Source organism: Tenrec ecaudatus, chromosome 3 (genome assembly GCF_050624435.1).
Source record: "Tenrec ecaudatus isolate mTenEca1 chromosome 3, mTenEca1.hap1, whole genome shotgun sequence".
NCBI classification, from domain to species: domain Eukaryota; kingdom Metazoa; phylum Chordata; class Mammalia; order Afrosoricida; family Tenrecidae; genus Tenrec; species Tenrec ecaudatus.
The window spans coordinates 60561075-60583408 of record NC_134532.1 but is presented as its reverse complement, the minus strand read 5'-3'; the positions used below and the strand labels follow the sequence as shown (position 1 = coordinate 60583408).

The 22334-nt window shown below is 47.7% G+C and overlaps 1 protein-coding gene across 4 annotated transcripts in view; it reads left to right on the top strand.

Moving 5' to 3' along the window:
* TMEM131L (transmembrane 131 like) overlaps window positions 1-22334 on the top strand; it is a 182111-nt gene that overhangs the window by 76251 nt on the left and 83526 nt on the right. For all 4 annotated transcript variants that reach the window (XM_075543674.1, XM_075543676.1, XM_075543675.1 and 1 more), the window contains exon 4: window positions 16652-16720. In XM_075543674.1, coding sequence (XP_075399789.1) covers window positions 16652-16720 — 69 coding nt within the window. The remainder of the gene's footprint in view (window positions 1-16651; window positions 16721-22334) is intronic.

Sequence of the window (22334 nt, the reverse complement as noted above, 5' to 3'; positions counted from 1 at the left end):
TTGTCTGCACAGGATGGGGAAACACAAGACAGCCTAGAAGAAGGAAGGCAGGTGAGGAGAACTTGGGAGGGGTGAGTGCTGAGTCAGGCTCTGTTGGGATTGATGACCCTGGTTTGTTCTGTTAGGGCAGGCTGGCTACCTGAACTCAGTCCAGTGAACACCTTTGAAAGGTAGTCTGTGGAGGAGTGTCAGAAGCACGTTTAACCCAGCCCCACCTCTAGACCTTGGGGATACCTGGCCAGGGACCACACAGCCAACGCCTAGGTCTTGGGATCAGGGCTCATGGGACGCTTTTGACTCAGTAATTGCTGGGCAGCTTCCTGACACCCTATGCTCAGCCTCCATGTGGCAGGGACAGCAGTGCCCCTAGTGGCCAGTTCTGTGTTGCTCTTGGAGGCCTTGCTGGAGGCCCAGCTTGATTCAGTTCCCTGGAACCGTTTAGTGATCCTTTAAGCACCTAATGCCCTGCATTAAATTCCCTTCTCAAAGTAGCTAGCTCATTTCCTGCAACCTGACTCTCTGAGAAGGAAGGATTTTGTAATGCGAATGTGCTGTCTTGAGGCAGATGGATCCTTGGAAGCGTGAGGGTGAGGGAATGTGCAGCAGCTGGATTAGCAGATAGACCGGTAGTTCCCAAATGCACATCCTTTCTTTCCCTCTGCTCTCTTAATGCATGCAAGGGGAGGGGAGGAGGAGGAGGAGGAGGCTTGCACCAGTGCCCAAAATCATGAGTCCCAAATTCTAGCCCACAGAAATTCCGATCTAGAAGAAATTGGTAGAAATCTAGAATTCCTTATTTTAAAAAAGCTGCCCTTAGTGAACTAAAGTATTTCATGACCCTTCTTTGTACGTGAAAGGAAATGGCGTGGGAGCGCCATCTTCCTAATGACGGCCGGGGGGGGGGGGGGCGGTGCATTTACCTGCTTCTGGCTCAGAAGGATGAGGTCTGTACCGCCTGCCTGGATAGATGCCTGTCTGGATAGATGCTGGGTTTTGAGTGTGGCGCATACAGGATTTCCTTCCTTTGTTTGAATGGCAGGAAAGGGATGCATTTCAGAAGCGTAATTGAATGCTGAGTAAAGATTGAGTTGCTTGCAATGAGATAATACTTGCACGGGATACTTTTTTAATACGGTATTTTATAATGCAAATACTCCCCTTTGCATTACAGTGTACCTTGCATGGGTCAAAGGGCATCTGGTATATATGGATTTCTAATTTGTGTTACATGTGAAGAAAAAACACAATTGAAGTTATTTCAAAGATGGGAGGGCCTCCTAAGAAGAGAGGTCAAGAGATTATTTGGACAACTGGGGGTTTGGATAGATGAGTGGTGTTGGCTGGTACCATGCTATGACAGGCCGGTGGTTTCAGGGCTGCTGCTCGAGTGCCCAGGAAGAGTCACATGGGGGTGCGAATGCCGGGTAGGGCAGGCCTGTCTTGGTGGAAACACTGGTCCTGAGTTTACTTGGTGTGCCCTGTCCTCTCCAGCCTCTCCTCCACCACCCCAGCACTGGTCCCCCACCCCCACCCCCACCCCACCCCCACTCTCACCCCCACTCCCACCCTGTCCAACGCTGGCTTCTCTCAAACACATGAAGAAGGAAGTCCCCATTTTACTTCAGTGTAAAAACTCCCACTTGATTTAAACTGATGAGCCCTAGATGACGGGAGTCCTTGTAGCAGCAGGGGTTATATGTCAAGCAGGCTTCCACTGAAGGGCAAGGCTGCTCTTCCTCTGCAGCTGCCCTGCTGCCTGGAAATCAGACAGCATGACTTTGCACTCGATAGTAGACGTGGATGGACTGCAGCTTCCTAAGTGCTGCATAATGATGATGGGAATGTGGATGGTGCTAATCAGATTCGCCTGCATATGGCACTCTCATTATGCATGAGAGGCCTACATGTGCCCGGGAAGGAAACGAGCCCGTGGAGTTTGTTGCATGCTAGCCTCCCCAGAAAGGCCCTCCTCGGCCCCTCCCCGCATTGCATCCTGACAGGATGACCAGACTATGAAGCTGGCGTGTGCACTTGCTATTGACTCTTTTATTGATTTATTTCAAATAGGTTTATTGAGTTATAAGCTACTTGCCACGTCATTTATTCAGTTGGACTTCGACAGCTCGAGATTTCTCAGTGTATTCACAGTCGTGTGCAGCCATCACCACAATCTGCTTTTAGAATATTCTTGTCTGTCCCCAAAGAAGCTGTTGGTTCTCATTAAAAAAACGTGGTCTGTGCTTATTAAAGGGCCCTTTTCTGTCTCCACCCTCCTCCTGTCTCTTTATTTCTTTTTCCCTTTGCTTTGGTGGGTTGCAGTGTGTGTGTGTGTGTGTGTGTGTGTGTGTGTGTGTGTGATCATCTAGATGGCAGAAAGAACTTATTTTCACGAAGGGTGCATTTGAATATTCCAAAGGCTGTGTGCGTTCCTCACGTTGGGCCCGGCCTCGTGAACTGCGTTTTGTGTAGTTCCTACTTTCATTCGTCTCCCACTTCTGTTCATTCTCAGGTGACATGTTCCACTCACCCAGCCGGTGAAAGGAATGTGCTAGCTCTTTAGCTCTTGTCCGAAACAGGGCCGCTGGCTTCAGGCACAGGTCGACTCAGGGGGTCTGGCTCCTTCACTCGGAAATTTTGTTTGCATCTTGACCACATGTGCCCCATTAAGGCTAGGGGTGTGGGAGTGCTCCTGACGGAGGTGAGGTCAAGGATTGGGCTGCACCTCAACCTGCCTGTGTTTTATATGTAACTAGTGTTTAAATGCTGTAGGTTTTGGCCTGATTTTTCATCCTGGGGTTACAAATCTACCATCTTCAAAACCAAAAATTCAAAGTCACTGCCATTAAGACAATGTTGACTTATGGTGACCCTATCAGAAAGGGTAAAACTGCCCCTGTGGGTTTCTGAGACTGGACTTTATGGGAGTAGAAAGCCTTATCCCTTTCCTGCAGAGTAGCAGGTGGTCTGGAGCTGCGGACCTTGTGATTGGCAGCCCAACGCGTAACCACTGTACCACCAAGGCTGAAGGCTGCTGGCAACCTCACGGCATGATGGCAGTCTTTACGGAGGCCAAGTGCTACATCCTCCCAGTGTGGTTGGTGGGTTTGAACTACTGAACTCTTGGTTAGCAGCCTATTGCTTTAGCCACTCTGCCACCAGGGCTTCTGATGTGGATGTTAGAAAGTGATCTAGCATGTGGGAAAAGTTGACAAAACAGAGCAGGGTAAAAGGAGATGAGGATTGTGGATTCAGAGCTACAAGCAGGGTGTTGAGGCTCAGAAGAGGGGATCTTTGCCCTAGATTGGTTGGTGCCCTGAGGCTCTCTGGGGAAAAGAGAGCTCCAGGCACATCACTTCAAGGCCCTGCCAATGGGAATTTACTCCAGGAGTCTTCCCAGAGCAAGCAGCACAGCCTTATGGGCAGCACGGAGGGCTCATGAAAGGAGCTGCCCAGTGTGGGTGCTGTGTGTGTGACTACATGCAAGCCGAGGAACGGCAGACTCTGGCTTATGCTCACAGGTGTCCTTCTGGCTGGTGCTGAGCCGTGCTGGCTGCAGGGAGAGCGGCTGAGACCCTTCCAGTTAGTGTTTAAGAGTCTTCATGGTAGAGCGCTACATATTTTGAAAGCAGAGCCCGCAGGATTTCCAGTGGGTTGAGTGTGGGGCGTGAGGTGGAGAATAATCAAGTGTGATGTTAAGACTCTTGGCTTATTTTGTACCTGTTGACTTTGAGGCCACTTTTAGACCTTCCAGTGGTTTGAGCAGCTGGACCTGGGCTGGTGATGCCAATTGTGGATGAGTGGATGAGGTCACTCAGCAAATGGCAATGGAGGTGGCCATACCTGACTTTCTCTAGCTTTCCTAGTGCCAGGAGGCAGGGGTTAGGCAGCCCTCCCCACCCTCCATTCTTCTGGACTCATTCTGACATCACTTGACATCTGTGCTTGGCTCTGTAATTCATTGCAGTGGCCAAACAGAACCCACAGACAATAATCAGTGTTGAAGTTAATAGATTACTACCAGCCAGGGTCAGCAAACAGTAAGGATACAGCCATTGATCTCTTCAGCCAGCAGCCAAGTCTAGTCCTTAGCCTCTCAGCCATGTGGTCCCTGGGCCCGGGACAGGGCCCACCTGTCACACCTCATGGTGCCATATTTTCAGGCCAGATGAGAAGTTACCCCTTCGTCTTGACTCAGCTCCTCTGAGTGCCACAGTCTCTGATTCATCTGGCCTCTGGCTTCTGCTACTTCAGGCAGCGATCCTGGAAGTGCTCTTCCAAGCTTCTCAGGCTTGTCTGCTGCTGCTTCTCAGATGGCTCTTCCTTGTGGTTGGAGTGTGGTTGGGGTGTGGTAATGAAAACAGACACATCCCCTCTGCTAGTGTTATACATGTCCTGTGTATGTTTTCCCACCCAGTCCTTTTTGTGGGACTTAGGGACTTGTGTAGAGGAGCCATTTTAAGAAACTTCACAGCACCACAATCACCCAGGTTGTGAATGGAGGTAAGGAAGGAGGGAGGACTCCCTGGGGGTGAACTCAACTACTAGCCGAAAGGTTGGGGGTTCAAACCTCCTTAAAGTTGCCTGGGGAGACTAAGTCTGGCCACGTGTTGCTGCAAGGTCACAGCTTTGAAACCCCGTGGAGCAGTTCTCATCACGCACAGGGTCGCCACGCGCTGAAATTAGCCCAGGACGGCTAGCAGCAAGAGGGGCGGACCTCAGAGAGGGCCGGAAAGAGGCCAGGAGGTAGAACAAAATCACATACCCAACTGGCCGGGGCTTCAAACAATTTCGTTTACTTTTAAAGAATTCATAAATGTGGAAATGGGTTATTCAAATGAAGAAAAAAATCATTGCAAGAGGTGTTTAAGAAGACTAACTTATTAAACTTTCTGAAAGCTCACCCCTCTTAAATTTTTAATGATTATTTTACTGATTTTGAAGAAAGCAGAATAATAGCGCCTGTATCCCAGCCTTCCGAGCGTGGTGGCTGTTGGCGTGCTCAGAACGGTTTGCTCATTTCCCTCTGTGCTCCATGTAGTATTGGGGCTTTTCATTCACTTGTCATAGCAGCCCTTGTTTCCTATGGAGAGCCCCGCTGACCCAGTGCGTTCAGTGTTGAAGGGTCAAACCTACCAGCCTCTCTGAGGGAGGAAAATGAGGCTGCTCCCTTAAAGAGTCATAGTCAAGAAAAACAAAGGATAAATTATGTTATGTTCTATGGGGTAACTATGAGTTGGAACCCAGCCTATGGCAGTGGGCTTTGGGTTTTAAAATATATCTTCAGTAAGAAGGTCCTGATGAGACACTTGCTACAAATTGGTTGTGGAAGTTCTTGGAACACATTCTACGCCCATGCACGTGGGCTCATTGTGGGTCGGAGTCGATGAGCCTGCTGCTGGCTTAGCACACACAATTTTCATTTGCGAGAGCAATTTCTCTCCGAAAGCTGTTTATTGATACGCTGGCTTGGTTGGCGCAGCACGTCACTCCCAGCCGGCCTTTGCTTTCTCCTCCCTTCCGTACTGGCTCGCCCTGCCCAGCCGCCCATCTGCACACTGTGCTCTTCTCAGGCGCAGATGCTGGGAGGAGAGAGAAAGAAGGCCGGAAGAGGAGACCCCAGCCAGGACTGGCAGACCTGGGGGTAGGGGTTGGAGTAGGGGTGGGGGTATGTGAAAAGCCTGCTGGGCCTCACAAAGGGAGTACGGGTCCCTGAGGAGGGGCCCTTTCTCTGGCTTGCTTAGCCACCCGGCTGTTCTTTGTTCTTCAGTACCATCTTTAGCAGTAACACTTGAGCTACGCCAGGCTTTGAAGGGACATTAGAATTTAAAAGGAAAATGCACTATTTGCATTTGAGTGGTGGCTGGGTAATTAGAAGCAATTCCATTCCCTGAACCCAAAGGGAGAGGGAGGCTCCTGCTGCTGCTGTTGCCTCGGTGGGGTGCAGCCCCTGGGGCCTGCTCCCAGAACTCCATTGTAGGCATTCTGTTCTCTTCCATTCCCCAGGACTGTTCTGAAGCAGGCACATTTTACCTTGCCTCTTGCCATTCCGGGGGCAGAAGCAGAATTTGCCTCTGTAGACTCCACAGAGCCCTGGATATAGGGGGTTACATGTTGAGCTACTAACGGCGAGCCCAGCAGTTTGAAACCACCAGCCTCTCTTCAGGAGAAAGGGGAGGTTTTCCACTCCTGTGAAGCTTTCCGGTTTGAGAGTCTGAGGAAATCAGAATATGAGCCATTACGACCCCTCTTGTCTCTGGACCTTCTCTCCTGTTCCTGGCTGCACCTCACCCCGCAGAAAGATGTTGCACCCAGTGCTTAGTAAAACTGTGCATACAGAAATTCATTGAGCCCTCACTGGTGGCTCCATTGTGAGCCCCTGAGTGGGGTAAGCAAGCAATACACTCTCCTACTAATGGAAAACAGAGATTCAACCCAGCCCAGTGGTGCCTTGGAAGAAAGGCCTGGTGATCTACTACCAAGAAACACAGGCGTTGAAGTTCCGTGGAGCACAGTTCCACTCGTACATAGAGAGTCACCAGCAGAAGGCACATTCAGTGTGGCAGCAGCTGAAGATAAGCGTTTTCCTTCTGGTTTTGCAAGAGCTCTGTAGTTTGACACAGTGTAGACTTACGATCTCAGAAACCCACAGGGACAGTTCTGCCCTGTCCTCTGGTGTCAGTGTGAGTTGGAATCAACGTGATGGCAGTGAGGTTGGTTCAGAGTCATACAGATGCAAAATACAGTGATTTAAATAAGAGGTTCAGGGGGCCCTGGGTGAAAAGCAGTGCAGCTTTTCTGGCTCCCGGAGTTCTTGGGGCCCAGCTCCTTCTGCAGCACTGCAGCCCATCCCCGCGATGCAGGCCTGGGGCAGAGGGGCAAAAGTGCTCCTGGACCAGCCATAGGCTCACATGGAAGCCAGCAGTGTGTCTGTGCCCATCTGCAAGGGAGCCTGGGGACTGTGCCCAGCTGAAGAGCCTAGAAAACGATACTGCAGGAAAGAAGAGAAAGGAGCACTAGGGAACAAGCAGCATTCCCTGCTACAGAACGCTGGGAAGGAAACAGTGAACGTTCCCTGAGATGTTCTCTGCAAAATTGCTTTTGACAAACACACTTTTAAGTCAACGCACTTGTTCTCCCTGAAAAACACCCTTCTCTGGCTTGCATTAAGGAGTGCTTATTTTTCTGGGGGGACTCCAGACTGGCTTCTCCAGTGTCGGTGTTCCTGGAGTTTCACACGGGAAGAAAGATCCGCAGAAGCCATTCGGACAGTGGGGCCGTAGCGCGTGAGGCGTGAGCTTGGCACTGGCCAGGCGTGCTGTGGACGAGTGTGTGGTGTGTGCTAGTGTGTTTAGCCGGCAGCTGGAAAGTCTTCAGTAACTGTGTTAGGTTTTCGGAGTGCTTTACTTTGGGTCTTGCTTGGCAGCACTGAAAGAATTCACACGGCAGGCGCACAGAAGGGAAAGTTTCAGGTACTACAGTCTCAAAAAGCGCTGCTACCCCTGGAAAGTGTTCAAGGCCACATGGCAGGGGCGTGGGAGAGTCCACAACTGAAAATAGCCTTTTCAGGAGAGCGTGGAAAACCACGTGGAAGGAATAGGGGAGCAGGAGCCTGGAACCCGCTCGCCGAGCCAAGAGCAGGAAATCCCAAGAGTGGCCCGAGCAGGCATGCGGGCACATCTGAACCAGAGGAGAGAGAAGGCTCTGCCCCATTCTGTTATCTCCACTATCCCCACTGGCTGGTTGAGGGCGCACCTGTGTGATGTCATGTCACTGGTGCCTAGTCTGTGCGCCAGGTGGACGCCCCGCCCCCCCTCCTGGGACTAGGAGACTTGAGTCTGAGCATGCTCAGTTCTAGATTTTCCCTAGATGTCTACTTAGTGTGCCTGACTTCTTTCCAGCCCCTTTATTGTGGCACGGACAGCTGGTTTTTGTTTAGAGTAGCCATTCGGTGGAAACCTCCTCTGTCCCTAATCTAGTGATCTGTCATGAAAGCTTCTGCTGTATTTTGCAAAAAAATTACGGAGAGTTAATCTTTCTGTTTTATTGGGAGGAGACTTGAGCTTTTCGATTAGTATCATGTGATCCATATAGACTGAGGGGCCTGGCAGGGCGAACCATTGATAACTGTGTTGGAATCACTTTGTTCTTCATTAAGCCGAAGCGATGGCACTTCTGTCTTCCTTCTGGCCAAGGAAGCTGGACAGTTAAAACACTCAGAAACTTTAAATGAGACTCCTCAGGCCACATTGCTCTTGTTCTTTGTAGTTGTATGAAGAGTATTTTGATCCATTTGCTGATCCTGGAATTTGGTTTTAAATCAGCTCACGGTGATTGAACTAAGATATGAATGAAGGTATATGGTATTACTGCATGCTACCAAGAGATGCTAAGAAATGACCTGCTGTCTTTCAGTTTTTGTCTTCCTAATTTTCTGCTCTCTGGGTGCCATGCTTTGTGTTTCTGCCTTGTCTGGAACGCCTGTAAGCTTCCCCGAGGACCACATCCGCAGCCCGTGGCGACTTCCACCTGCTCCTTCGGAGAAGGGGGTGTTCCCCCCTCCTCTTGTAAGGAGTTGCAGTCTTCGGAGGAACCCTGCCCTTTTAGGGTCGCTGTGAGTTGGCATCATGGTAGTGAGCTGTTTTCAGGAGGCGCTCAAGCACCACCTCTTCCAGAATGCTCTCCCTAACCTGCTGTGCACCACATTGTCTTTTCCTTTTGTGAGCGCCCTGGTATGGGCTGCGTGCCATCTCGAATCCTACGCGATCTTGCAGACCTATGAAAGTTAGGAAACCTAACTTAATGTACCTTGTCACTTTAAAAAAATGTCCTGGGCCGGTGGCATTTCTTGCCTGGGGAGAAGACAAGGCTTTCTGCTCCCGTGGAGTGACAATCTGGGAAACTCAGCAGACGCAGTTACCTCTACCTGTCCTGTCGGGCTGCTGGGAGTCAGGCCCGACTGGATGGTAGAGTTTGTTTTGTACGGCACTGTCTTTATGTTGTTACCGTGCAGCGTCCATGTTCCTGCTATCACAACATGTGTCAGCTTAGCTACTGAGTTGCTTAACAGAAGGGAGGAGTTTTTCAAGATGACTGATAGGGAAAGCTCTTGATTCTCCGGGAACTTAAAAGTGGCTTTCTGAACACCACTCTGAAGTACTGCCTGAACTTGCCACTGTCTTCTTGTGATTGAGGAGGGGAGGAAACCCTTCACTTCTGTCTCTGATTCACTTATTGTCGGCGTGAGTTTCTCTCTTGGTCTCTTCTTTCCTGTTGGTAGTATCTGACCAATCCCATTACCGAGGGCGACATCAGACATGGAATTTATGGATTTTTCGAGCTAACCCTTTGGCTCAGAGCAGAAAAGTAATGCAAAATGGGGCTTGTCGTTGACGAGTTTAAAACTCAGGTGTAATTATTTTAACACAGAGTAGAATGGTCTACCCTGGCGCCCAGGAAAGTTGTCAAATCTTTAAACCACAGAGAAGAAGCCATGCGTAGCCAGAGGGGGAAAGTGGGACTGGGAGTTAGGAAGCATGAGCTTAATTGCTGGTTGTTATTTTCGTAGGTTTTTGCAAAATCATTTAACCACTTGGCTCCAGGAGTTCTTCATACCACGAGGATTGTCGGATGATTAAGTGTGGGCATGCAACAATCCATTTTAAAATTCTGTGAAATGTAATACGGTTTAAGGTCCCGAGAGTGGAGCATATTGTGATGGAGACAGATTTGAGGGGCCTGGGAGGAGCATGCCCTAGGTCCTCAACAACCCTTGTATCTAGAGCAGCGGTTCGCAACCTGTGGGTCGTGACCCCTTTGGGGGTCGAACGACCCTTTTCACAGGGGCCACCCAAGTCATCGCAGTAGCAAAATTACAGTTATGAAGTAGCAACGAAAATAATGTCATGGTTGGGGGGTGGTCACCACAGCATGAGGAACTGCATGAAAGGGTCGCGGCATCGGGAAGGTTGGGAACCACTGGTGCGGTGAAAGAAAGGCACGAGAGACAGCGAGGCTCAGTGACTATCAGAGACGGGTGCTGAGCACAGCGAACCTGTCAGCAAGGCGCTGGCCTCCTTCTGAGCTCCAGCTCCTCGGAGGCACTGTGGGCATTCCCCGGGGAGGCAGGGAGCTCTGATGGAAACACAAGTCTGGAGGTCAGCAGAGGAATCTAACCACAGGCACACAGGTTTGGGAAATGAATCAGTCAGACCACAGAAACCAACGCTGGATGATTTAAGCAGAAAAGGAATTTATTGAAAAGATGTTGGGCAGCTTGTAGAATCTCTAGGAAGACTGAAGAACCTGGCTCAAAAACATACAAGCAGAAGGGGGCCTTGCAGCTGACAACCCCCCCCCCCCCCAAAACCAGTGTATGCTCTGGAGGCCCACTTGAGAGGACACTGCTGCTCACCATGCTGCCCGCCATGCTGGCCTAGATTATGGCCACTGCTGTGGAACAACCCCTCTTCTCCCCAATGAACCCCTCAGCTCCTGGGGGCCCGTCTCTGACCTTCGTCTAGGCCATGTGCTGTTGCCCTACTTGCAAGTCCAACTGCAGGAACTGGCTCTTTGAGAACCCCGCAGGGGTGCCTCAGTGGGAACTCTACAAATGCCATAGGGAAGCTTGGATGCTGAGCAGGCAAAGGAGAAACATGAACTTGGTGGGAAGAGAATCGAGAAAGGTAGATAAGAAGATGGCGTAAGGGTGTAGGTGATAGTAACTAGCTGCATTAGGCTGGGTTGTCTAGAGAAACAGAACCAGTGATACTTATGTGTGGCTAAGGAAGAACATTATTTCAAGAAGCACTTTCATATTAAGAAGGCATCCAGGCATTAAGATGGCTTCTGGCAGGGCCATCCTGTGTGGAGAGCCCTGTTTCAGCCTCACACAGCTTCAAGTCGATAACACCAAAAGCATGAAGCGGGGGATCACAGGCCAGTGGGCGTGGAGTTGCATGGATCCAAGGTCAGGGAAACATGGCAGGTCACTGACAGTTCTCAGGGTCTGGTGGCCCACATAGGACTGTCCCTGGAAGCAGACACCGAGTCTGGAAACCCTACATAAGGTCACTGAGTTGGCAGTGGCTTTGGGAGGGTCGACTCAGTGGCATTGAGTTTGGTATTTTGGTTTTGATGACGTTAGTGGGAGCCGGGTTGGTAGAGAAATAGTGCTAGAAGCAGAAGCAGAGAGATGGGATGAGAGCCTAGAGGTTCAGACTGTTCAAATTCCCACCCAGCCCCCTGCTCACTGGGCTTTGGCAAGCTGTTTGGCAAACTGTCAAAGCGTTTGTTTCCTGTGTGTTGAAGTGAGGATGGTGATAGTACCCGTCCAGGGCTCTTAAAAGATTGAGTGAAAATAAAGTACTTGGCAAAGCATCAGATGCACAGTAAATACACTTGCTGCCACTGCCCTCTCGGCTTGTCTGTGAAGAAGCAGTTACCAGTGATGGATGGTCCTGGGGTCTTTTCGGGTGGGAGGTGCACAAGCTTCTTAATGTGTGTAGCTGGAGGGAGGACCACAGAGCAGGGAGGGAGACTCAGAACATCCTGGAGATGGCAGGATAGGGAGTTGGAGGGCCCTGAGGCCCCCAGGGCTCATGGGGTTGAGTCTTAGAAAGAAGGCCCACTTCTTGCACAGATTGGGTGAAGGTGGAGGAAGTCGTGTATGACCTGAAGACAGATGGGCGTGGGGGCGATTTGTTGTAGTTTTAGGGCAATCCTGAATATCAGCCCTTCCTCTTGCTTTAGCCTGTTATCAGCACACGGCTGGCTCTGCCCCTCGGGCTCCCTTCTAGGCCTCCGCAAGCATACTTTCCCTGGGCCTCGATCCGCAAGCCTGAAGCTTTCTGCAGGGGAAGAAACTGCAAAACAACAGTTGTACCAAGTGACAGTTTGTCCTCGCTGGGATTTTAATGGGGACCAACTAGTTTCAGCATCCGTTTTAAGCCTGGTTCTTTGCAAGTAGTGAAGAGAGACAATTCCAACGTCAGTAGAAGTGCTTGTAGTTTTAAATATTTTCTTCTGTCAATAAACATATTGGGGGATTTTAGTTAATTTTTTAAAATGTCATTGTTAAGTAAACAAAAACATTAGGGTTCAAAGCCCACCAAGATTACGAGCTAGGATTTTAGAGCTGATGCCTAAATCACGTAGCTCGAGTTCCTTGGTCTTCTGAAGAAGGCTCTAGAATCTAGAGCCACAGGGCTTGGCGGTGGGTCTGGCAAGTCCCACTGCAGGAGTGTCGGGCAGCAGCATCGGGGCTGAGACTGGAAGGGAGCTGGCTCCTGACAGGACCATCCCATGTGGAGACTGGTCTAACCCCCGGGGAGCAGCAGGAAGGGCTGCCCCAGGCTGGGGCTCTTTATGTTTTGTGTAGAAATTGATTTGAGTTCTCATTGCACCATGGAAAAGTTCTGAATTCCTCTGTGGTCCTAAGGGATGTCAGTGGAGTCCTAGAAATATTCATTTCCTGCTCAGAGGAAGGGGGTGAAAGACTGAGTGTTTATTGGACCCACATTGGGAAGGATCTACACGCTAAGGCGACCGACACGCGAATCCCTCTCATGGAGACTGCAGGTCTCAGAGCAACTCCATCTCTGCTGTCTGGATAGGCAGTTAGTTACATTCCCAGAACTTCAGGAGAGTAGCCCAATAAGCACCTTGTCGCCATCGTTGTTGTTAGGGGCCATCAAGTCAGTTCCAGCTCCTACGGCATCATCCTCACGGTCACTCTTCTGCTTGAGCCTCTCCGTGCCGCTATGGTGTCAGTCCATATTGGGGAAAGGCCTTCCTCGTTCTCACTGCCCCTCTGCATTACCAAGCACAATGTCCTCCTCCAGGGACTGGTCTCTCCTGACAACATGTCTGTGGTAGTTACATAATCTGGTGTCAATTTCTGGCTATTAGTGTGACTGGGGTGGAGTTTAGCCTGTCAATCAGGTCACAACTTGCTGAATCCTTTGGAGGTGCTAAGGAGATGAATAGCTTACTGGAGGTCAGACCCACTCACTCTCCCTGTGAGACATTCCTGTTGACAAGCCACATGAAGCTGTTCCAATAGAGCAAGAGACATGGAGACCCACATCAGTGCTGAGATGCTTCCACCACTACTGGAGCCACAAGATTTTCCACCCACTGGCTTGTGATCTTCCTGCATTCTGTGTTAGTGCATGGCCGTGTGAGTCTAAAGAGGAATTTATGGATTTGTATCGACATATGGGGTGATATCAGACTTATGGACTTGATCTGGACTGGGTTGGGATGCTTTCTTCTCTTATACACATCTGAGTTTCTATGGATCTGTTTCTCTAGTCTACTCGGACTAACTCAGGAGCCTTCCTTGACTTTTTCAGATAGATTTCGCTTCTGACTTGGAATTTTGATTTTCTTTCTTTTGAATGTTCATTTCTGGCATATGAGCCTCATCCTGCTACCTGAATTACTAAACTCGGGAGCCTCCTGTTGACTTGACCCCCTGCCTTGGTGCAGCCAAGCTAAGTTGTGACACTGGCTCCCCAAGCACTGGCTTTTCTATGGCCTCTCCTGAGGAGAAGAAACAGTGGATTGGAAATGATGCATTTTGGTCAGACCACATTTGTCAGTAGCCAACGTATTTGATTTTAATTCATTTTTAATAGTCACTAGGCTCTTTTTCAAAGGGTGTGCCTAATACCAGCAGATAGATGTAATTTTCTTAGGAATAAGGAGTTTGGACATCTAAAATGCTTTCCCAACGACCTTGGACCCGTCCAGTCAAACGTCCTCGTTAGGAGGAAGGACCAGAAGCCCCGAGGCATGTGGGAGGCCAGTGTCAGAGCTGGGACCCAGACCAAGATCTTGTCATTTCCTGTAAAAGTTCTTTCCTTATATACCAACCACTGCCCCCAAATTGTGTGTGTTTGTTTTATACAGAGAAAAGAACTTTGTAACTTGATTATTTTCCAAATCCTATGTGAGCCGGAACTGACTGTTGGAGGCAGACAATGAACCTGAACTTTCAGGGGAGTAGGAAAATACACACACACACACACACACACACACACACACACACACACACAACACACACGAATATACTCGAGTATAAGCTGACCCGAATATCAGCCAAGGCACCTAAATTTACTGCAAAAAAAGTGCTGAAAAACGCAGCTTAGCCATGAAAAAACACCAACACATGATTATATATGGTGTGTGTATTATGTATATATGTGTGTGTGCGTGTATGAAAGGGTTTATTTGAGTGTGTGTGTGTGTGTGTGTGTATGTGTATGAGAAGGTTTATTTGAGGGGTCCAGATTGAGTTTTCTTTGAAGGCAGAGAGAAATAATTCTGGCAGTTTCCACTTTATTACTATAGATTGGGCCTGTATGCCTGATTCTTGTTGGGGCGTCAGTTTCTGATTGTGGGATTCAAAAGCCTATGTTAGGCTGTGAGATGACCCGGATTTCTGTCCCATTTCTCTAGATGAGGGGAAACATCCTCAGTTGGCACTCTTCAAGCCCATGCTTAGCTCTGACACTAAGCTCTTTCGGCCTCCTTGCCTGACATTACCACTTTTCTTGGTAGAGGAGTATCATTCGCTTAGTAACATGAACTAATATGTATTTCACTTTAACTTTGTGCGAGACATGAAGTAAAAATACGATCATAGTTTATCCTCACGATAGCTTGTATTAAGTGCCCTACGAGGAGCTCTGGTGGTGTAGTGGTTACGAGTTGGGCTGCGAACCGCAAGGTCAGGCGTTCTAAACTACAAGGCGCTCTGAGAGAGAAAGGGCTTTCTACTCCCGTAAAGGAGTGCACTGTCGGAAAAACAGAGGGGCAGCTCTACCCTGTCTTACAGGGTTGCTATGAGTTGGCATCGATGATATAACAGTGAGGCTCCTCTTGGTTTGTTTAAATGCCCTACTCTTGCAGGACTAGAATGGAGGCCTGGAGTCTGAAGCTGTGGCCCTTTCTCTCCAGGCTGGCTGGCACCCGCTCCCTCGTGGGTCATGCAGTACCCTACCTGAATGAGGCGTGGGGGCTGCTTGTTTCTCCCTTTGACAGACATGGGCTTGAATTTTGGCTCTACCACCCGATAGCAATGGGGCCTTTAGCAGTTCACTTTAAAAACACTCCTGGTCTCACCCGTCCATCCAGATGCGGCACATTTACATCTAATGAAGGCAAAGTCGGTTTTCAGTGCAGAGACTGTGTTCAATTATGTTATTTATTACTTCCACGGTATCCAGACTTCTAAAAGATGAAGTTCTTGCCATGTGGCGTTGCTGGCTTTCCTTGCTTCTGGCATGCTGCACTCCAGCCTCTGAGTCCGTCTGCAGGTGGGTAGCCCGCAGTGGGTCTGCCTGCTTCTGCCCCTTCTTTGCATTTCTTGCCACCTTTGGTGCTTCATAGCACTTCTGGAGGTGGCTGGTGCAGGATGAATCTTCCCCTTTTGTGGTTTGTGGAAGTCTAGTAAATGGCATACATCCTGTCTGCTCAAGTTCACCGCCAGCCAGGAGAGTGAGTCTGGGGTGGGGCCGACTTATCGAGCGGAGTTTAGAGACGGAATAAAGGAGATACGGATAACAGATCATGGAGAAAGGGTTTTTGACAAACCAGATAGAGGATGGAGGCAGTAAAGGAGCGGGCAGGAAGGAAAATTGCCTCTAGAATTTCTGTGGGGTAGGAACTCTGGGAGGGGCTTCTCTGGTCTCCAAAGGATCCCTGGTGGCAGTGGGTTGTGAGCCGCTTCCAGGGGAGAGTGTAGGGGCATTCTACTCCCACAAAGAGTTCGTCTTGGACACTCACGGAGGCAGTCTGTCCTTCCCTGTGGGGTTACTATGAGTCAGAATCAACTCGGTGGCAGTGAGTTTTTCTCTGGCCTCTGCACTGTGTGTATCTTCAAGAAACAGAATTGACACCTTGGAGAGGGGCTTGCTGAAGGCCACCAAGTTTGGTTGACCAGCAGGTGTACTACCTGCATGCCACCTGCGTCCCCCTGCACCACTCTTGGTCAGTGCTTATGGAGAGTCCTGGGAGCTTCTCCTGCCGGGTTGTGGCTTTTCAGATGTCACAGTGTGTGGTATTTTCTTGATATATATCCTTTTTATATTTTGTGTGTTTATTTAATAGAGTTATTTGTTATATCTTCATGCTTTTCAAAATGAATATTCTTTTTGAGTTTTTGGTATGGTTTCCTAATATGTAGATTTGTTGCTTTTGATCCTGGAGAAAATGAAATATTAATGATTAGGAGTGGTATGAGATTTCGTGTAATGTTCTTAAAAGTAGAGATTTTGGGGATGTGCTCAGTCTTCATGAACGACCCTGCTTGTGTTACCCCATCATTTTCTGTGGTAGCAGATGCAGTTTTTCTCCCTCCCCCACCCCCACCCGTAGCAAAAACCCATCTTAATTGTGTGTCTTGCGTTGATTTAGGTTTTATGAAAATTGTCACATCTGAAATCATCCAAGAATTATGCCTGACATATCTCTATAATTGTCCAAAAAGATTAAATCCACCCCCATCTCAGTGTAAATGTCAGTTCAAGTTTCTGCTTGTAAAGGAGCTAACGCTGTGTCTCCCAGATGCTCCGAGGGCCACAGACGGCCTTAAGATTCTATTTTTGAAACGCCAACGAAAGTAAATTTCTGTTTTCTTTTCTTTTAGCTTCTCAGACAAACTGTTCAGTGGAAAGGGCTTGCGTTTTCAGCCATCAGCTCTAGATTTTGGAATGCAGTAAGTATCTTTTCTTTGTAATTTTCAGTAGCTCATTTTATTTTTATTACTGACTTTCACGATATTCCTTATACATTGCACAAGATTAAATGGCATGCTGGTGGTAGGTGCTCAGCTGTGAACTGAAAGTTGACAGTTCAAACCCACAGCAACCTTGGGTGGGATGGAGGGCGGAGGGAGGGCTTGGTGATCTGGTCCAGTAGAGACTTCAGCCTGAGTAACTTACAGGCAGTCCTGCTCTGCCCTCCAGGATCACACTCCAAGTCTGAAAGGACCCAAGGTCACACAACAGCATACACTGCAGCATAGTGGAGAGGGTGGATGGCTAGCTACAAGGCCAGCAGTTGGCAACCACCAGCTACTCTGTTACAGAAGATGAGGCGTTCAGTTCCTGTAAAGAGTTACAGTCTCAGAAACCCACTGGGGCAGTTCTCTGTTGTCTTACAGGGTTGCCATGAGTCAGAATTGACTTGATGGTTGTGAAAAGAAAAAATCAAGGGATGCTGATCCTAAGACTTGTTAAAAGAAACATTTTCATAAAAATTAAGAAATATACCTATGTGCCTATACCTATGTACATGTTCCCGTATAGTCTAGATTGGGAGGGGGCACTGAGGCTGTGATAGCAGGGGGTGGGTGGGTGTTGAGGAGGCCTCCAGGGAACAGAGGTATATTGCATGACCCATTAGTGCTCTACTGCACCCTGATTGACTCATCCCCCCCTCCCTGCAACCCCTCTGTGAGGGGATGTTCCATTGTCCATAGATGGGCTTTGGGTCTCTGCTACAAACCCTCCTTCATTCTCAACAATGCATTTTTGTTTACTGTTTGTTATGGATTGCCTGATGCCGTTGCCCAGTCTCGATGACAGCTCACAATCGTACTGGCTGGTGTGCTTCCATGTGGGCTTGTTGCTTCTCAGCTACATGGCCGTTTGTTTAGCCCACTTACCTTATCTAGATAGACATGCAGAGACAATAAGAAGCACAAGACCAAGGCAGAGCAAAACAAAAACCAACAAACAACAAACCAACTATTAAACAGAGACAAGCCTATAAATAGTTCAAGGTCGGTTTGTTGACCTTTAGGTGTGTTTTCTGGTAGAGTCTGATGGGGTGCCACACCCTGGCCCCAATGTCTATTTTTGGTATTCCCAGGGGACTTCATTTAATTGCTCCCCTTGCTGCTCTGTTGCACGCCCTTAGCCTTTTGCCCCTGCGTGGTGGGGTCAGATTGGGCACAATTCCTGCACTGTGCCTCCAGTGTTGTCCCTCGTAGTGCTATGGGTCAGTGAGGGACGACTTGTATCGTGGCGGTGCTGGCCCTATGGTCCTTTATGTTCATTGTGTGCTCTGAGCAGGAATATTGTCATAGGGGCTTGGTGGGTCAGGATGTGTTCCACTCTCTCAACTCCAATTTTTAATAACTATATTTTGTAATGGAATGTTTTAAAAGCCAATATTATTAAGTCTGTGTTGTTTTTTAAATTAAAATTAGTTTTTTTTGTAATGACAAACTTTAAAAAAAAATCATTTTATTAGGGGCTCATACATCTCTTACCACAATTCATGCATATATCAATTATGAAAAGCACATTCGTGCATTCATCACCCTATACTTCTTGATAAGTGTGGTGGTTCTTTTTTTAATCATTTTATTAGGGGCTCATGCAACTCTTATCACAATCCATAAATACATCAATTGTGTGAAGCACATCTGTACATTCATTGTGCTCATCAGTCTCAAAACATTTGCTCTCCACTTAAGCCCCTGGCATCAGCTCCTCATTTCCCCCCTCCCTCCCCTCTCCTCCTCATGAACCCTTGATAATTTATAAATTATTATTTTGTCATATCTTGCACTGTCCGATGTCTCCCTTCATCCACTTTTCTGTTGTCCGTCCCTCAGGGAGGAGGTCACATGTAGATCTTTGTAATCGGTTCCCCTTTTCCAACCCACCCTCTCTCCACCCTCCCAGGATCTCCACTCTCACCACTGGTCCTGAAGGGATCATCCGCCCTGGATTCCCTGTGTTTCCAGTTCCTATCTGTACCAGGGTACATCCTCTGGTCTAGCCAGATCTGTAAGGTACATTGAAGCATGATAGTGGGGGAGGAGGAAGCATTTAGGAACTAGAGGAAAGTGTATGTTTCATCATTGCTACATTGGAAAGTGTATGTTTCATCATTGCTACATTGCACCCTGACTGGCTGGTCTCCTCCCCGAGACCCTTCTGTAAGGGAATGTCCTGTGGCCTGTAAATGGGCTTTGGGTCTCCACTGTGCATTCCCCACCTCATTTTTTGATCTGATGATGCCTGATACCTGATCCCTTTGACACCTCGTGATCACACACACTGGTGTACTTCTTCCATGTGGGCTTTGTTGCTTCTGAGCTAGATGGCCACTTGTTTACCTTCAAGACTTTAAGACCCCAGGTGCTATATCTTTTGATAGCTGGGCACCATCAGCTTTCTTCACCACGTTTGCTTAAGCACCCATTTGTCTTCAGTGGTTGTGAGCATCATAGAATGCCAATTTAATAGAAGAAAGTATTCTTGCATTGAGGAAGTACTTCAGTGGAGGTCCAATGTCCTTCTGCTACCTTAATACTAAACCTATTAATATATGCACCTAGGTCTATTTCCCCATCCTCATATATAAATATATTTGCATATGTAAATGCATTTATTTAGACCTCTATAAATGCCCTTTGCCTCCTAGCTCTTTCCTCTATTTCCTTTGACTTTCCTCTTTTCCCACTATCATGCTCAGTCTTCATTAGGGTTTCAGTATTTCCTCTTGGTTACATTACCCTTGATCACATCTACCAGGCCTCCTGCATCCTCTTCACCACCCATTTGGGCCACTTGTTCCCTTGACCCTGGATTTGTTAACATCACTACCTTTTCCCCCACCACCCCCTCTCCCATGTCCCCCCAGGACTTTGAGTCCCGTTGTTTTCTCCTCCAGATTGTTCATCCAGCCTATCTTATTTAGACAGGCCTGAGGAGATAATAATGTGCACAAAAACAAGACAGAGCAAAACCAAGCAACAATATACAAGAAAACAACAAACCAATGACAAAAAACAAAACAAAACACAACAAGAAAGAAAAGCTTGTAGTTAGTTCAAGGACTTTTCCAAATTCTTTTAAACTAGAGTCATTTACTCACTTATTTTTACTGCTTGCTTATGCCTTAGGGATTCCAAACTACCGTCTGTGAACAGAAGTCATTGTTATGATTAAGACATAGTTCTTGTCTTGAGGGAATTTCAGTTAGATGGAGAAGACGGCATAAACGAGTAATTACGTACAGGCCATTAAGTGCAGTGAGATGAAGGAACTGTGTCTGGCAAGCTGGAGGAAGAGGCAGGGGTGAAACGCAGGAGGGTGGGGATCTTAGGTTGGATGCGATAAAGTTTGAGGCTTACCAGTGCCATCAGCTCCCTGAAAGCAGGTTGGTGCAGCATTGCAAAAGTAATAGGATCTGATTAGAGTTTCCAAGCCAAGAGTGAACGAGTGTTCGGTGTAGTAGCAGTTTGAGCAGTTGTGCATCCCTGTACTTTTTAAAGTTACACGCAAAGTGACCACAGGAGAGAAGACCATCTGGGGCCAGTTAATGGCGGCCCCCTGGTACCCTCGCCTCCATTCGACTGGTCACCATCCCCTTTCCTCCTGGAGGCCATCACTGAGTTGTAGTGAAGGAGAGTCGAAACTCAGTTCAAGAGTGTCTTTGAGGAAAAAAAAAGAGTGTCTTTAAAGATACCTCATTTAACTTTTAAAGGAAATTTTGAGGAGGGGAGAGAGAGAGAGGAAGAGAGAGAGACTGTACTATGAGTTTTCCGACTTCACAAGATTTTGGGTGGGTGTTTGGTTTTGATTTGTGATGTATTTTACTTCTATCAAAACAAAACACCCAAACCCACCGCCATTAGGTCTTCCATGGCTCCTAGCCATAGTGTCCCAGGCTGTAAATGTGACCAGAGTAGGTAACCTCTTCTTTCTCGAGCAGAGTGGCTGGTGGGTTTGAACTTTGAGGTTTGCAGCCCAAGGCTGCCTAGCCACCAGGGCTCCTTAGTTTACTTGTAATTAAAGACATTTAATAGTGACTGAATTTATATTAATACTTAACCTGGTTTCAAATTATGAGAAAACATTTTGCTTCTGTGAAATGTCTTTAATGTGAAAAGAAATTTTAATGTAGGATTTATTTTAAGGAGTAGAGATGATAGGTGGATAAGTATCATAAGATATATAATAGCAGTCGTGAATGTAGTTAGATTACAATAATAATTCCATTTCATAGGATCCTTACTGTCGGAACTTTGAGAGCACTTCACAGAGTTCATGGAAAGATTTCAAAGTGTGGACATGTCACTTGTCTCAGCACCTTCTGTCCCTGATGAAAGGATAATTGTGTGTGTGTATGTAATGCTTTCAAATATCTGTGTGTAGTGCCAATAATCGGGCATTTGTTGCTGAGAGGCAGTGCGCTCAGGCCAAGATCAGTCCACTGGAAGCTGCAGAACAAACCTTTTGGTTTCGAAGCTAGAACTCAGTGTGCTATTTTTCTTGTGAGAACCAGAAAATTTATGGAAATAAATTACTGCGACATTAAAAAAAATCCCAGTGAACAAACTATATATTCTCTATATTGTAGGTTTTATTTTAAATTAGTCAGCCTTTATTGTAACCCTGAGGGTGTGGTGGTCACACGTGGAGTTGCTAATTGCAAGGTCAGCAGTTTGAAAGCCCAGCCTGCCCCACAGGAGAAAGACAGACAGGGCTTTCTACTCTTGTAGAGTTCTAGTCTCGGAAAACCATAGGTGCAGTTCTGTCCTGTCCAATCAGGTAGCTCTGAGTGGGAATCTACTCCATGACCGTGCGTTTTGTTTCGTTTTTGTTTGGTTACTTGAGCTATAAAGACTTACAGGCATGTTAGATGAAGGCTTAGTGGTCTGGGAGTCAGCTTTGGACAGTAATGCTTGTTTTCAGGGTCACTTTCTTTTCCACAGCGTTAGTTTCCTTCTCGGGTGCAAAAATCCGGATCACGTTATCTCGCTGCCCTCTGCCCACTTTTTGTAAGGCTTATTTTGAGGGTACGTATCCTACTGGTTCCAAGATTGAAAGTGCTAATCATAAGAGATTTTAGTTTGTATTAAGTTAATAGGATGTCTCCCGTTGTCACTAGTGAAGGGGATTTGAATCTTTGTAACTCCTTTAAAAATAGCACAGACTAAAGATAGTCTCATGGAAAGTAGGCTCCGGCCTACTGCTGGACCTGGCGGGAGGCGTGTGGTGGACACAGGGTGAGGCACTTGTGGCAGAGCCCGTGGAGCTTCCTCTCCAATGTGTTTCCTCCGGGAGATGTTTGCATTCTTGAAACCAGAAATCTTGTGTTCCCATTTTGTGAATGGACTAAAAGCTGAGAGAATGAAGTATGACTAAACGCTGAGTGATTGATTCACGTCATCTGCTTAACGCCTAACAGTAGTCTTTATTTAATTTAATTGAGGAGCAAAAGGCACATGTGAGTCCCCTACCCTGGGGTGGCGATTTCTGAGGTAACCCAGTGTGGGTATGGTAGACTAAACTCACTGCCATCAAGTC